Raw genomic sequence first — 15,901 nt, 5'->3', positions numbered from 1 at the left:
ATCCAATATGTAAAAATTGGAAGAAAATAAGACTTCATAGAGCCGTTAATTTTGAAATCTCACACAATCAAAGCTGTTGAATATAGATTTTGTAGTTAGACTTAGAATTACTGAAAATAGAAATAGAATAATACAGCAAGGAAAGCATATGTGGAGTAGCATTGCTTCCTCTAATAAGTACAGAAAAATATAGGAAAAATTCCTTTCTTTCTTCTTATATGCCAGATATTTTCTCTATTGTCTTTAATTCTCTAAAGACATTCTTTAAATGTCTTTAACATTTATTTCGAAGTAAAAGATGGGAGTAATGTTGCCAAATCCATAATCAGTTTGAATTTAGTAGCTTCTGTGTTTCAAAATGCTCCCTAATCTGCAAATTTTGCTTACTTTTAAATTGTGATTACTTAATACACTTATATTTTTAGTGAGCTAAGAATGGCAGGACTAGAAATAGAAGTATATTGGCTTAAAACAGAAGAAAAAAAATTCCAAATTAGGAATTCTGTTTATCTCCATACAGAAACAGGCTTTGGGCTTTACCCATTTATGATGCCGGGAATCGCAAGCCATTATTTTGAATCCTTACTGTTACTTAAATATTTTCTGTGAAAAAAGAAAATATTTCTCTTTTCATATATTCACTTTTCATATATTCCACTGGGCAAATAAAGATCTGGCTTCCATGTGGATGGTTTCAGGACCTGCCTGCTCTTTAATATCACCCCTTCCTTTTGTTTTGTCATAATAATCACTCAACAACTTTAAGTAGCTCATATTTTTAAACTTCTAAATCTCCACTTGAAAATAAAAGACGTTAGTTCTCTCCACATTATTTTCCCATTTTGCCTGATTTCCCCTCCAAAAATGGACTCAGAAGTTAAGCAAAGCTATATGACTATAGCAGAACCGCATGTGACAAAAATGGTCACTTAGCATGACTGAGTCACTTAAATGTGACTTCTGAGAGTAGCAGTGCAGGGGACCTTATGATTGTAGAAATCTTGGCCTTTGATTTTTCCCTAGTTTTGAAGGTGTGTTCTAACTACTCCCTTTAGATGTATGTTATATTTGATACACAGAGAAAAACTTGTCAAGAATGTCAGTATTATTTGATGTCATTGATAACATTTTAGGAGGTAGAAATTCTGAAGGTAGAAACAGGCATTGGTTATTGGCTTATCTTTTAAATTGTGCCTGTCACACAACCCACGCTTGGGTGCAAAAAAGAAGAGCAAAAAGAGTTGCAGTTCTGGCAACAATGAATGCATTAGTTCTTCAGTGATCCCAATGACAGAGGTAAGTATCCCTTTAGTACCATGTACTGGCTGGATGTGCAGGTGCCAAGGGCTTGAGGAAGGTCACACAGCAGGGCAATGGAACTTCCAAGAAAGACATTTGAGATTCCCCACGTACTGGTACTGTTCCAGGCTTTAAGAGCTGCAGCCCTTGCTTTTTCTCTTGGTGATCTTCAATGCTTTAACTAGGGGATTCACCCCCTTTGAACCCCAGTACAATTGTCCCCTACAATGCCTGACAAGGCAGGGTGCTTCTTCATCCTCCTTCTCCCAGATGGTCCATTTATCTGTTCAAGAGAGCCAATGAGGAATCCAAATGGCTGGCCTGCTTAATATCGTGGAGGCCCACTCATATCTCTCTTAGCACCTAATTCCTTCATATGCCTCTTTCTCCCAGTTACCCAATCCCTCTTCCACCTCCCTAATCCCTTCCCAATAGGGTACGTTTTTTTTTTTTCTCTTGCACTCTCTCTCACTCTCTCTTTTCTGTATCTCTCGGAAATCAGACAGGAGTTCAGAGCACTTTCACTACCTTTTATGAGGTAGATTGTGATGTCATAGATGGGGGCAGGGCTAGTCAACTTTCTACCCACCTCCCAACCTGTGCTGAGGGAGCTCCAGTCGGGAGTGGAAGCAGTGATTCCTCCATGGTGAGTAACTTTGCTTTCTAATCTAATCTGACTTATTGTAAACATTAACTTTGAAAGCAGGGGGATGGGGTTTCAAGGAAGTAAACATGTGACCACTCAAGCCCTCTTTATTTACTGTTAACCAACTTTGGGCAAAGGATCTACTTATTTATTCTTTATATGAGTCAAGAATTCCACCACACAGATACACTCTTCAAGCGTGATCTAAGCTGGAGAACTGAAAATGGTATTTTCATTTCTTTATCTCTGTCTTGCTTCCCATTGGGACTGAAAGTCGTTGCATATGTGGAATGAATCCATTTGGTAGTCCTTTGGTGAGCTTCTCCAAGGAAGGCTAGTTAGAATGTATTCTGCTTCATTTGAAAGATTTCAGGATCACAGAAGATCCTTTGTTGATGTTTGCCCAGAGAATCAGTCTGCTCTTCTAAAACTGTGGGGTAAAACTGTGAAGAAACTGATACATAACAATTATCAACAAACTTGGTTTTGATGTAAACAAAAACTTTCTAATGCAAAGAGGAAAATATTTACATAAAAGAGTCACCACTCTTGCCAGATTAAGGGTGCAACCATTTCAAGGTGTCACAAACAAATTTGCTACCTTCTTTTTGGTTGCATGTCATAACACTGATGCTGTTTTGTAGGATTTCTTGGTAGTTAAGAGCGGTGAAAAGCTGCTGTTCTTTGTTTCATTTGGGTTTCTATTATTACAGATTAATTCTTTTATACGCCTTTGTATTTAGAAAGACTGCAGTGAGCATTTTTCTCCACTTTCCTTGTTCTCTCCTGGGGACCTATTAAAACTATCAAGATGTTAGCTTTTATATAAAAGGGCAAAGAAAGTTCATGGAGGTGGTTAAATCTTTAAGGGATGTTGAAGCATCCAGGTGGGTGTTTTTAACGGGGTTTGACCATCACAATGTGAGGCTCTAAAAAAAATAAATAAAAAACAAAAGAATGTGAGGCCCTGTTAGTTTTCTTGGGTGGGATAAAAGCATCCTGGTGTGGATCATGGGTATTATGAAATATGTTAAAAGGGTATCATTCATTCTTTCAAAGTGTATATCCCTAGTTAACTGGCTGAGTATGGATATTGGTAATGGAGAATTGGGGGCAGTTTAAAAGGAGGAGTCCTTTCTCATCAACAGCTTTTCTGTTATGTGTAGATCTCCCCCACGCCCACCCCCACCTTATGCACTCTTACAGCTCAAAAGCACTAGAGCTGATACAGCCTTTTTTTTACCTGGGGTGGAATAGCGTGGTGACTTCTGAAGTTATTTTCCCACCTAAGCTTTCTAACTTAAAGAAGTGACTGTAACGGTAGAGATTTTAGGCACAATAAAGAAAAATAGAGCCCTAACTGGCCAATAGGAAGATTTAGGTGACAATCACCTGAAGTCAACTTAATATTGCAATGTGGGTAACAATGCCAAAGTCTTATATGTTGGATGATCCTTCTCAAGTCTCTGGCTTACCTTCCATTAGAAGTGCCAGACCCCTGAAACCCAGGTAGAAGCAAACCTTCAGTGCCAGAAAAATATGATGTCTAATCATAGCTCAAGTTTTTAATGTCTTTTGTCAACCCCTCATACAGCTGCCAGGTAAGAAATGCTCATATTTTATAAACACTTGGAATACAATCATCTTTAAACTTCGTGAGTTAAGAATGGTTGTGTTGTGCACTTGTGCAAATTAAGAGAGTCTACCATGGAATGCATTGTGCATGCACTTGTTTATCCTCATGTGCATGTTTCATTTATAGTGGTGTTCAGTGTTTTCTTATCCATTTTGTATGTATTAAACTTATAATTTAAAAATACATACATATATTGTGTTCTAAACGAAACAGTGAAGTATAACAAAAGTTGCATTAATTTGAGGTCTGAATACTGGTGTACTAGTCCTATTTCTGTCACTGATTAATTAGATAACTCAAATTACTTAGATCTCTTGAGCCTCAGTTTTCTCATCTGTAAAATATGATAGATGACCTAAAGGTTATATCCTAATGAATCTTTGCTCTAAAATTCTATAGTTTTATAATATATTTTCTGAGAAATGGTTTATGGGGAAAAGATTGAATAGTTGATGAGATATAGTTTTTGTATGAGACATACAATTGTTCAAACCAGAAAGAAAGTTTCAGTCCAAAGTAGGTTTTAAAATGTACCCTATATCTGATGTACTGTTATTTGGTTAATGATGTAAGTGAATCATGTTCTTTTAAATGGATGATATCAAGCCCATGATATAGTTAGCTATGTGTTTATTTAGAAGACTGATTTTTTTTTCAGCTCCATGATTTTATGTTATTCTGGTTGAGATAAAAAAAAAAATATTCTTATCTAAGTAATAGATGGAGCTAAGTTTCATTGAGACTCTACAATTCACAATTACCTATGCAGTATTGCAGGAATTCTCTCGTGGTGTTGGAAAGAGTTGATGAGTAGGGAATTGCTGGGTACTGAGCTATGTCCAATGGGGGATAAAAGACATAAAAGGCCTGGCTCCTACTCTTGAGGAATGTGCAACCTTTCTGGGAGTCTAGACACAGGCCAAGTGTCAACTTAGAGGTGAAGACAGTAAAAGTGTCAAAGAAGTAAGAAATCTGGTATGATCTGGGGTGGGCTGGACTGTGCTGGGAAGGCTTCTTTGTGAAGCTGAGGCCTTCAGCTAACTGTGAACAGAGTGCTTTAGATTTGTGTTGTTGTACATAAGGAGGGGAGAGGAGCATTTCAGGTCAGGAAGACCACAGATTTGTAAATATTGCAGAGGATATCTTAGATATGCCATGTATCAAAATCAAAAGTCGTCGTTTATAGTCCAGCCCCATACTTTTTCTGAGCCCCTTACCCCTTAATCATATGCTAAATTTACTATATATGATATACCTGTTTAGAAGAGTTGAGGAGGCTGCAAGCGAGTGAATTGCAATGATTATTTATAAAGATTTAATCAGGCGGCCATTTTCTCAGTTACACAAAAGGTCACATGGTCACTCACAGCCACAACTGTGGAAGAACAATAAATGAAAGGAAAGAACTAGGGGCAGGAGACTCTAGCTCTGAGACAATCTGGTTTTCTGACATAGGTGGAAAGGGATTATCATTTTGGATAATCAAAGGGATTATCATTGCTAGATTTAGAAATGTCAGATGGTCATGGAAATGCCCATAGGCTAATGAGAATCCATGTAACCAGGATGATTTTCCAAAAAGCAAACAGAGGTTTTGCTGTGCACTGAGCAGAAATCATGTCAGAGTCTGCTCTCAAACAGCCAGTGTTGCGAAGACAAACTCTAAGTAAACTGCACGTGATTATGGAGTCTCTTTCCCCGATACACTTGGAAAGAGGTTATTGATTTGGGCATGATTTACCCAGACTGACAAAGAAGCACACTTACGTTTGAAAGCCTCTCTGTTGCTGTAGATTCATAGATGATTTGCAGTGTATACTTTGCATCACTTGGCACTGTTTTCTGGTATTTCTTGCCATCCAAGTTCCTTCCAAATTATTATGTTGGCCTTTCTAACAGACCAGAATTCCATGAGTAGAACTGCTTTATCACTTATCCCACACTCTAAGGACTTGGTTTACATCATCAGTGAAATACTTCTTAATTTCCTATCATGACATAAAAAATAATTTCTATAATATGTTATCTCAGGAAATCACTTTCAAAAGCTAAACTCGTCTGTATGGTAATGAAGAAGTAGTATGATCAAAGTCAGTTTTACAAAGCAAGAAATGTTCTCTTAGAACTAATTACCCCCAAAAAAGTTCAAGTAGGGCTTCTTATGTAAAATTTCGTGGAACAATATAGATTATTAAAAGAAGTTAGAGATAGAATTATTTTTGTCCCAAAAGAACAATAACAAGGATGGCAACTGTTCCCCTCCGCCTCCCAAATGTCCCCAGAGGTAATTTTAGAAATAGAGCATCAGTTAGATTTATAATTCAACAAACATTTATTGAGTATATAACATATGATATTCACTGTCTTATGGATGGATATGGAATTAGCATGGAAAACAGACACAGTCGGTAACTGTGATACATTATAATAATCACTCTAACAGAAATATATACAAAGTGATATGGACATTCCTATAGAGAAGGGGAAGAGGACGCTTCATAAAGGGGGTAATATTTTTTTGAGGCTTCACAGATAAATGGATAGTTTTCCAGATAGAGGAGGAGAGAAAGGATTAGCCCAGGAGAGAAACAGAATGCCCAGAGTAGACTATTAAGGTATAGATGTATTATTCTGTGCTGACTGGACCTGAAAATGTCAGAGACAGATAGAAAGATGGAGAAAAGTAAAAGGTGAAGTTAGAAAGGTAGGTGGGGGCTGGATAGCAAAGACATTTTTCTGACCCATTCTGATTTTAGTGAGTGTTTATCAAAATGGTCAGAGGATCCTCTGCATGCCAAAGCCAGCAAGGGGTGGGAGGAGATGGTTAAAATGCAGAATCCTGGGCCATGCTGCAGACCTCTTGAATCAGGGAGTAGGAGTAGGTTCTTGGAATCTGTAATTAACTACCCCATCCCACCCCAACCACTGTGCACACCAGGTGATTCATCTTCACACCAAAGTTTCAGAATCTCCTCAAGGCACAAAACTGACTCATTATATTTCTATGTTCTTGGAAGAATTTTCAGAAAAAATGAATTAAAATATTAAGAATAGGAGATTTGGGAAAAATAGGATTTAGATGTAATATAAGAATGTTCTTGAGAAAATTGGTTTAAATCTTGGTTAAGCATAAGAAAGAACTTTCTAAGAATCTAAGTATAAAGAATTACTAAGTCATGCTATTAAATCTCCTTGAAGGAAAGGCATGAGACTAGAAACATTTAAGGGACCATCTTGCATCTTTCAGTGTCATGTTCCGATATAAGGAGTTAATGAAGTTCAGAGCTAGTTGTTCTACAGCTCCCAAATTGTGCCAAGATAAGGGATAGAGGCAACAGTCCGGAGCAGTATTTGTTTCTGGATGGTATTGTTTGGTAGAGCTATTTGGCTACTTATTAATTTTAATTAGGTGAACTTCATTGAGAAAGAAATGTATATACTAGCATTTCCATCATGGCTGGAAAAATCAAGCTCTCACGCCAATGTGTAGGGCCTAATCTGTGGTCTATGTTGAAAAACATTAATTACATAACTATATATTTGAGTCAACAATCATATAGAAGTGCTAATTCTTTGTTTTTTTCCTTCATGGACAGCAGCTGTTATCCTATACCCATCAATCTGTGTTGAAAGTTATGTAAGTGTTCAAAGATGTAAGAAGAGGGAGGCACTACGTAGGTATTTTACATTTGACTAAGACATGAGAATGACCCCTGGGCTGGAAGACCTGGCTCTCAGATCACAGCAAGGAGGATCAGTTCTGGATTTAGCCCTTTCATTGCTTTGCACACAGTTCTCATGTTCCAGATTGCCAGAATCCTTTGTATTTTTTTATTTGAGAGTTTCTTTACTCAGAAGTCAAGAAATAATAGGGAACCTTGCTTTTTCTCCATATTCATCTCTGTTTGTGCAGATAACTGCAATAATTGTTTTAGCAGAGATGGTGATACTGTCACATTCTAGAAGTAGTTGACTGGTAGGATGCCAGTGCCCACCATTAATTAGGCAAATTAGTTTTGCCATATTGACCTAAAGTTTTTTGTTGTTGTTGTTTTGTTTTTAATTCTTCCTGATATTTCTAACCAATGACATGTAGCTCTGTCATTGCCTTTATTACACCGACCCAGGCAAATATAACCTCAGGTGGTTCTTAGAAGATGTGCCAGGTAAAATTATTTACCTCAAGGCCTGGAATTTTACCTGAATAAAAGCCAAGCAGAGAACAGTAACAGCCACATGATTTTGATGTCAGAGATCTGAAAAATAAGTTTGAGAATACCATGTTCTCTTAAAGTAGATGTTAAATTATAAGCATCTCTTGCTGTTAGATGTGAACTTGGAAACCAACTCCGTCTTTTACAGTTTGGGTGATATTGGGCAACATTCTTAATCTCTGAGCTTTCACTTTTGATTTATAAACTGGAATAGTAATTCCACTTAGAGGAACAATAGGATAATTGCATGAAGTAAATAACAATTCTTATTATACTAGCTAAGATACATTGAGGGCTCAGTATGTTGCACTGTGCTAAGCATTTTAAATGCACTATGCAATTTGTTTTTATAATCATCCTGTGGAGAAGACACTGTCACCTCCGTTAAAAATATTAGGAAAATGAGGTTCAGAGAATTTAAGTAACTTCCTGGAGGTCACAAAGTTAGTGGTTGATATACTGTAGTGCTTCCAGGAAGCCTCTCTTGATATTCTCCCACAGCATGGTGTGTTTTCTCTGTCATTCCTGGTATGACAGTGCAATGTAAGAATTTATTTAATTATATGTCTCCCAACTAGTGTGTGACATCCATAAGGATAAGGAATGTGTCTGAATGTCCTTCACTTTTACCCTGGTTCCTACACACTGAAGACATAATGTGTGCTTGCTACGTTAACTTCTTTGCCATCCCTTTTTCCATTGTAGTACGTTATCACACTGAAAGATCCCAATAAATGATTCTAAAGTCTATCATTCGTTCGTTCTTCCTACATGAAAGCACCTGACTTTATTTTAAATTCTAGATTTCAAAGTGCATTGTTTACCTAAGATTTGGGGCCAAAAATCAAGTAATTGGGGCTGGCCCCGTGGTGTAGTGGGTAAGTTTGGTGCACTCTGCTTCGGTGGCCTAGGTTCACAGGTTCAGATCCCAGGCGCAGACCTACACCGCTTATCATCCATGCTGTGGAGGTGACCCACGTACAAAATAGAGGAAGATTGGCACAGATGTTAGCTCAGGCTTCCTCAGCAAAAAAAAAAAAAAAGAAAAATCAAGTAATTAATTTTTTTTCTAGCTAACATAATTCCTTTGTAATTTACTTCATTACACTTTCTAGTGCATTAACTAGACATTTTTTTTTAAGATAATGGTATGGAAACATAGAATTTCTTCCAAAAGAGGTGAATTAATCAAATTAGTAATTAATTTCAAAAAGGAATTTGAAAGTAAGCACCACAGTGATGTGGTTGGTTTCATTTGCTCTCACACGTGAAGTTATGATATATTAAAATGTTAACTATATTTAAATATGAAATATTGCTTTTTGATTAAGTAGCCTAAATTATTAATGCCCAATAATAGTATTAACAATTTGTATAAAGCTTTTCACATGTTTTACTTAGATTCAACTACATATGATAAAACATCCAAATCGACTTATTTCTTTCTCACATAGAATAAGTATATCTGTAGTTCAGGGCCAGTATAGTGAACCCAGAGTCATCAGGGACCCAGATTCCCTCTGACTTTATGGTCTGCTTTACTTGATGTGGGGCTTCTACTCTCAAGTTCATCTTTTGGTCCAAGATGACTGCTAGTGCTCCATCTTTCCATTTTCCATACAAGAAGAAGAAAAAAGGTGAGAGGGCAAAATGGTGTGCTTCCTAACTATGTTAGCATCATTTAAGATTTCGCAGGAACATCTGTCCCCCTACCCTAACAATCTCTGCTTACATCATATGAAGAATCTGAAAACACTGGAGAGAATTAGGCATGGAGTCGCAGTTCTTGGCTGTGTATACCTTCCATTAAGTGGAACACAAATTGAATTCTGACTTTCCATAGTTGCTGTGTGACCTTGAGCAAGTTGTTTGACCATGCTGAGCCCCATTTTTCTCAGCTGTAAAGTGAGAATGATATTAGTATCTACTAAATTGTGTTGTTATTAGGATTAAATGTGTTAATATATGTCACACATTTAGCACAGTGCCAAGAATGTAGAATTACTAAACAAATGGGTAGCTCATTTTTTTTATCTTGTCTCTCCGAAAAGGTGAGAGTCTTTTTGATGATGTAGGTGCCCTCTTGTTCTCTTTCATGTCTACCCCAATCAAGCCATTGGACATACAGTAGTAAACAACCCGCCAAGGTCTCTGCCCCCATAGAGATTGCATTCTTTTCATTAGGAGTCCTGGAGGAATCACGTACAGGGAGGTGATAGTTGAAAATCCAGAAAGGAATGACCTCAACAGAGAAGTGAAGTAGTGATTCTCATATTTTAGTCTGTAGAAGAATCATATGGGTAGCAAATAAAAATAGATATTCCTGGGCTCTGCCTCTACAGTTCTGAAACTCACATCTGAGACAAGGAATCTGTATTCTATTCCTAAATGTTCCTAGTGCAGATGACTAATGGATCACACTTTGAAAAATACTGGTCTAGGAAGTGGCGGGAGGAGAGCCCTATGGGCTATGGTGAGAGCTTCCCAGGACTTGAAGTCATTTTCGACCCTTTCCTGGGAAACCTCTTATCTTGTTCCATTAGGCTATTTCAATATAGCCTAGACTGGATAATTCTTTGTTGTGGGGGGCTTGTTGTAGTTGTTCATTGTAGAATGTTTAGCAACATCTCTGGTGTCTCCACACTAGATGCTTGTAGCAACCTCTCTTCCCCAGTAGTGACAATCAGATGTCTCCAGGCATTACCAGTGTGTCCTGTGGTAGGGAGACAAAGTTGCTCCTGGATGAGAACCATAGGTCTGGTTGAAATCTTGACCTTTCACCTAGAACATACATACTATGTGAAATGGAGCCTTTTATTTCTTCCCTCTGGAAGGGTGGAAGATGGCAGATATAATGGTTCCAGATTCATCTGCCAAATGCCCGTTCCCAGCCTGGCATCACGGTGTGGATGTGTACTTTCCTAGAAGCAAGACTCCTGAGAACCCATTACAGTATCCTCTGGCCACTACCTTCATACACCTTTTAAAAGTCTCCATCTGCCTCCCTTCTTGGTTACCACAAATCTTCCTGTCTTAGAGATGCAGACATTTCTACTCTCAAAGGCAATTAAGGGCTTTGGTGATAATATTGTTTCAAAGAAAGTTTTAAAACAGATAAAATGACTTCAGTTTCTTGCTTTTTACAAACAAGGGTATTAAGGTTAAAACAGTTCAGTTGTTTTTACAGCACTTTTTTTTTTTTTAACAAAGTCTTTCCACGTAGCATTACGTATTACTTGAACTATTCTCTCTGTATATTTTTTGTGTGTGTGAGGAAGATCGGCCCTGAGCTAACATCTGCCAATCCTCCTCTTTTTGCTGAGGGAGACTGGCCCTGGGCTAACATCCATGCGCATCTTCCTCCACCTTATATGGGACGCCTGCCACAGCATGGCCTGACAAGCGGTGCATCGGTACGCGCCCGGGATCCGAACCAGCGAACCCTGGGCCGCCACAGCGGAGCCTGCGCACTTAACCACTTGCGCCACCAGGCTGGCCCCTCTCTGTATATTTTTTAAATCCTTATGAGATAACAAATAAGTACATTTTAAAACATAAGAAAAAAGCAAAGTGACAGTTTATATTTTTTCCTTAAAAAATATTAAAAAGTGCATCAGGCTGATGGTCTCCTTGAGATTCAAATTACTTTTGTGGGTGTTTTTGAGATAATATTTATGATGAGTAACTCTGCAATGCTGAAATTAGTGCTGGGTGAACCCTTGAAACCAAGCAAGTTGAAGGTAGGAATTGAACATGTTTCATAGCTTAGCATTAATTTTTTTAAAGAGAAGGTTGAAGAGCTGTAACAGGTGGTGACTCCAGATATGACGGAGATCACTCTTCTTTCAAAGATGTAGCTGTAGTGTATTTGAAGAATTTGCCTGGCCTTTTTTTAGTGTATCAGGTAAAAAAATAATGAGGTCGTCTTTACATCTTGTAATAAATATGGAGGTGATTTAACTTTGTCAAAGACTAGATTCACGGGGACTTCCGAGATAGGGATTGTGCCTTGAGGAAACTTTCATCTTAGTATTAAGTATGATTTTTAGTAGGGGCAAGATAGTGTATCAGACTCTCTCCAACCCTTTAATGTTTATCTTTGTTCACTTGTTAAAAGTTGTCATTTTCTTGGAAGTTGTTCACAAATTACGTTTTTTTTTTAAAGAAATTTTCCAGTTTCATAGATTTGAGGCTTTCTTTCAAAGGAACCACTAATATTTTTTCTATGATTTTTAGCAATACTGTTATGCATTTCCAGTCTTTTGAGGATACTTTGTCCTTTAATCTGTGATTTTGAAACTTTCTTGTATAGCTCAACTTCTTTTGCAAGGGAACGACAATAAGTTGTCCATCCATAGAAGTTCTTTGTTGGACCAAAGAAATAATATTTCCAGTTTTAGATTGAAGGGAACCCCCTGGTGCTTTTGCTGTGTTTTCTCTAAAGCACAGTCACTCCAGGAGAAAATGTTCCTAACCAGGCCAAGCTCTGGCAGGCACCTGTATGGAGAAGTATCCTGGCTTCTCAGGGGAACCGCCTTAAATGCCCTTTATTTCTTATTTTATTCAAAAGCAGTTGGTATAGCATATTTAGTATTTAGTATATTGCTAAATACACTATACCTGGGAGCAGAAGTCATGCACTTGAATCCCTAGTAATTGTCTTATTAGCTAGCAAGTTACTCTCTCTAAGCTTCAGTTCTCTCATCTACTGAATAGTGAGGATCAAGTCATGCATCACTTTTTTTTTGGTGAAGATTAAGTGATGTAACATAAAAGAAAGATCTAATTGGTTGGGATGTTCAATATGTATTAAATCTGGAAAATATCCCAAGTACATTTACCCAATTAAGAGAAGTACTAATCAACTTTTATCAGTAGGTTGGTCTTATAGGTCAATTTAAGAGGCAGCCTGAACTAAGAATCCATCACTCAACTGACTAAACACTAGGGATATGTATACTCAATCCCAGTATGCCTTATGTGGTGCTAGCCTTTGTGGAAAATAGGCCAGGAAGTACTTGTTTATAAACAGCCATAAGTCTAGCTCTGGAGACAAGACTGTCACATACACATAAAGCCTTTAAAGACAGTGCAGCAAATAAGTAACTAATTATTTGATTCTAGCAAGAAATGTAACCAGAATTGGGCTGGAATCACCAAGGACAGCTCCATGAATGAGCAGGCTGCTCATATTGCAAGAAGGGTTTACCTTCATTTTTTGGTTGACCTTTATCTGTTTTGGGGCTGTACTCCACAGCCAGTTTTTGGGTCCCCAATAGCAGAATCCTATGTTATATTTCTCTTGGGAATCATATTTCCTGATCATTCTCCATAAATGGGAAAAATGAGATTTTTAACTAGACCACCCCACCTATACTTCATCCCTAGTCATGCCCACTGTCAGGTGGAAGACGAAAGCTTACCTCTTTTTGAAAGGACCTTGTTCTTGTCTCGCTAGGTCTTATGGCACCCTCACACTACCCTGTGCATCTGTTGGAATACCCCTCCCTGTGTAGAGTTCCTTGGGCCTGAGTTACCCAGGTGGTCCATGGACTCCCCAAACATACCCAGAAGTTATGTAATAATCTTTTATAGTGACATACTTATTTAAATTAAAAAGTGTTTTAAGTTTACTTGCTCACTTGGACCTCAGTAACTGGTAAAAAGTACATTGGTATTAATAACCCCGTTTTATAGTTGAAGAAGTAGAAGCTGAGAGAGGTTACCAGAGTGTCTCAAACTTTGACCGTCGGTAACTGGCACAACCAAGATTAGAGCCAGTTTCTGTAATGGGTAGTCTTGTGCTTTCTGCAGTGTAAGGACGTTGCTGGTCTTTGTCTCCTATAGACTAGAAGTTAAACAAGAAATATGGGAAGTAGTATGTGTCAGATGGTGTAGATGATGGTCACAACTAATATATATTGAGTTCTTAAAACTATATCAGTCAGCCTGACATCATGTCATGGTGCCTGCAGTATGGCAGAGTAAAAGGCTGTGTTGTAGAAATTTAGACTAAAAAAGTTTTTTCATAATGTTTGGATAAATAGCAAGTGGTGGCTAGGGGGAAGGAGAATTAGAGGTTTTATTTAATCAAGTTTCCGTGAAGACGCAGATGACTTGAGTTGCTGGCGAGAAAATGAGTAAGTAGATGATGATGATGTCCCTGCTGCTTGCTTAGTTCATATCTCATGTGAATCATGATTGCAAGATTGGAAGTTGGTGTGCCTTTTTTTTTTGTGGCTTAAGAAAATTCACCTCATTGCTACTCATGACTCATACTTGTGAACAGTTCAAACACACCATAACTCATGCTTAGCTCCAGATAAATGGCACCAATAGCCAGGAATAGAGTGTTCAGAGCAGGAAAACCCTATGGGGGATTTGCCTGGTCAAGGAAGACCGCATGTTATGTGTCATGTGGACTGAAGCCCAGTTCTACTAGATATGAATTTTGTGAACCCAAGTTCACAAAAAAACTTAACTTTTCTCTATTTGTTTCATCATATATAAAGAAGGGATGATGGCATCTACCTTATACTTCTTTTGAAGATTAGAGATCATTTATTAAGACACCAGCACTGTACCTAGCAAACACAGATGCTGGTACTATTAATGAGGGAGATGGTCCTTAAAGAAAGCTCAATATTTTATACTTAGGAAGCAATAAACACAGAAAATTAAACTGTGGGTATTTTCTGAGTAAAGGATGATCCTGAAGCTGTGCCACTGAGGGCACAGCAAGAGGAAGAGGTCACAAGATTTGTATTGCAGTTTAGCTAAAGTTGACTTTCTCTATTATGTCCCTAAATTCCACCCTCCTGCCAATATCATGCCTTTGGGTACTCTTCCATGGAAGAATGAACAGGTGGAAGGCATGGGGAGTTGGATACTGCACTAGGCATTGTGCCCTAGCCTTGTGTCTTTGGAAAAGCTTTGTTATTTCTTATTTCCTCATCCATAAAGTTACAATTATTCAACAACATTCAGCAAATATTTATGGAAGACCCATATGCCAGACTCTGTTTTAGGTGTTTGGGATATAGCAGGGGGTGAGGGAAATAAACTCAAGAAGAAAAGATTTGTTGGATAGTGATGAGCATGTGAAAATAGTATTAAAAGAAAGAGGGAAAGAGGATAGCAAATGGAGGGGTAAGGGTGCGAATGGAGTTGCAATTTGGAAAGGGAAGTTTTCACTAAGATGCTGATATTTGATTAAAGATCTGTTGGAGGCTAAGGACCAAGCCTTGCAGGTATCTGGAGGAATAATATTCTAGACAGAGGAAATAATAAGCACAAAGGCCCTGAAGTGTGGGCATGACTGGTCTGTTTGAGCAATAGCCAAAGGACTAGTATTTAGGAATGGAGTGAATGAGAGAGAAATCAGAACTACTGAGGACCAGATTATATGACCTTTAAGACCATTTTGATAGCTTTGGAGTTTATTCAGACTGAGATGGGGAACCAGTGGACAATGTTGAGAAGAAAAGTGACATTATTTGAGTTCATTTAACAGGATCATTCTGGCTCTTGTTTAAGAATAGACTAAAGGAGGTAAACAGTGGGAAGCAAGGAAATTCATTAGGGGACGATATTGCAAGAATCCAGGAAAGGATTCTGATGGCTTGGAGAAGGTGAGAAGAGGTCAAATAATGGATATATTTCAAAGACGCTGTTGACAGGATATGATGGCAGATTGAATGCTGAGTTGGAGAGAACAAGGTATAACATAAGATTCTGGCTTTTTAACCTAAACAGTTGGAAGAATTGTGTTGCCAATAACCGAGACTAAGAAGGAAGACTGTGGGAAGAGCAGGTTTTGGGGAGAGGTAGAGTTAATCACAGTGCTCTTGCCTGTCTTTGGAATGTTGGGAAGAGTCAATAAGAAAAGTCTGCAGAAGCTTAGGTCATTCTCTAAATGTCAAGAGGTCTTCTTTGTGAAAGTAACAACTCTTGCAAGAACCTCAAGTGGGATCTAGATGGAAGTTAAAAGACTTAATGCTTACAACTCATTGAGGTGTGTTCCGAACTAAAGATAGGAAACCTCTTCCTGAGTCTGTGATAGTTTATACAGAGTGCTCTTGGAAATTATTTGAATATATGATAAAA

The 15,901-nt window shown here is 38.0% G+C and overlaps 1 protein-coding gene across 8 annotated transcripts in view; it reads left to right on the top strand.

Moving 5' to 3' along the window:
• CTNNA2 (catenin alpha 2) overlaps positions 1 to 15,901 on the top strand; it is a 1,067,853-nt gene that overhangs the window by 1,038,960 nt on the left and 12,992 nt on the right. For 6 of the 8 annotated variants that reach the window (XM_014792722.2, XM_087436505.1, XM_087436499.1 and 3 more), the window contains one exon: positions 1,802 to 1,945. The exons of the other annotated variants lie outside the window; for them this stretch is intronic. In XM_014792722.2, coding sequence (XP_014648208.2) covers positions 1,802 to 1,945 — 144 coding nt within the window. The remainder of the gene's footprint in view (positions 1 to 1,801; positions 1,946 to 15,901) is intronic. 8 annotated transcript variants of the gene reach the window in all.

This window comes from Ceratotherium simum, chromosome 11, assembly GCF_057802395.1.
Source record: "Ceratotherium simum simum isolate JZ-2026a chromosome 11, ASM5780239v1, whole genome shotgun sequence".
Classification (NCBI taxonomy): Eukaryota; Metazoa; Chordata; class Mammalia; order Perissodactyla; family Rhinocerotidae; genus Ceratotherium; species Ceratotherium simum.
This window is presented reverse-complemented; position numbering and strand designations above follow the sequence as displayed.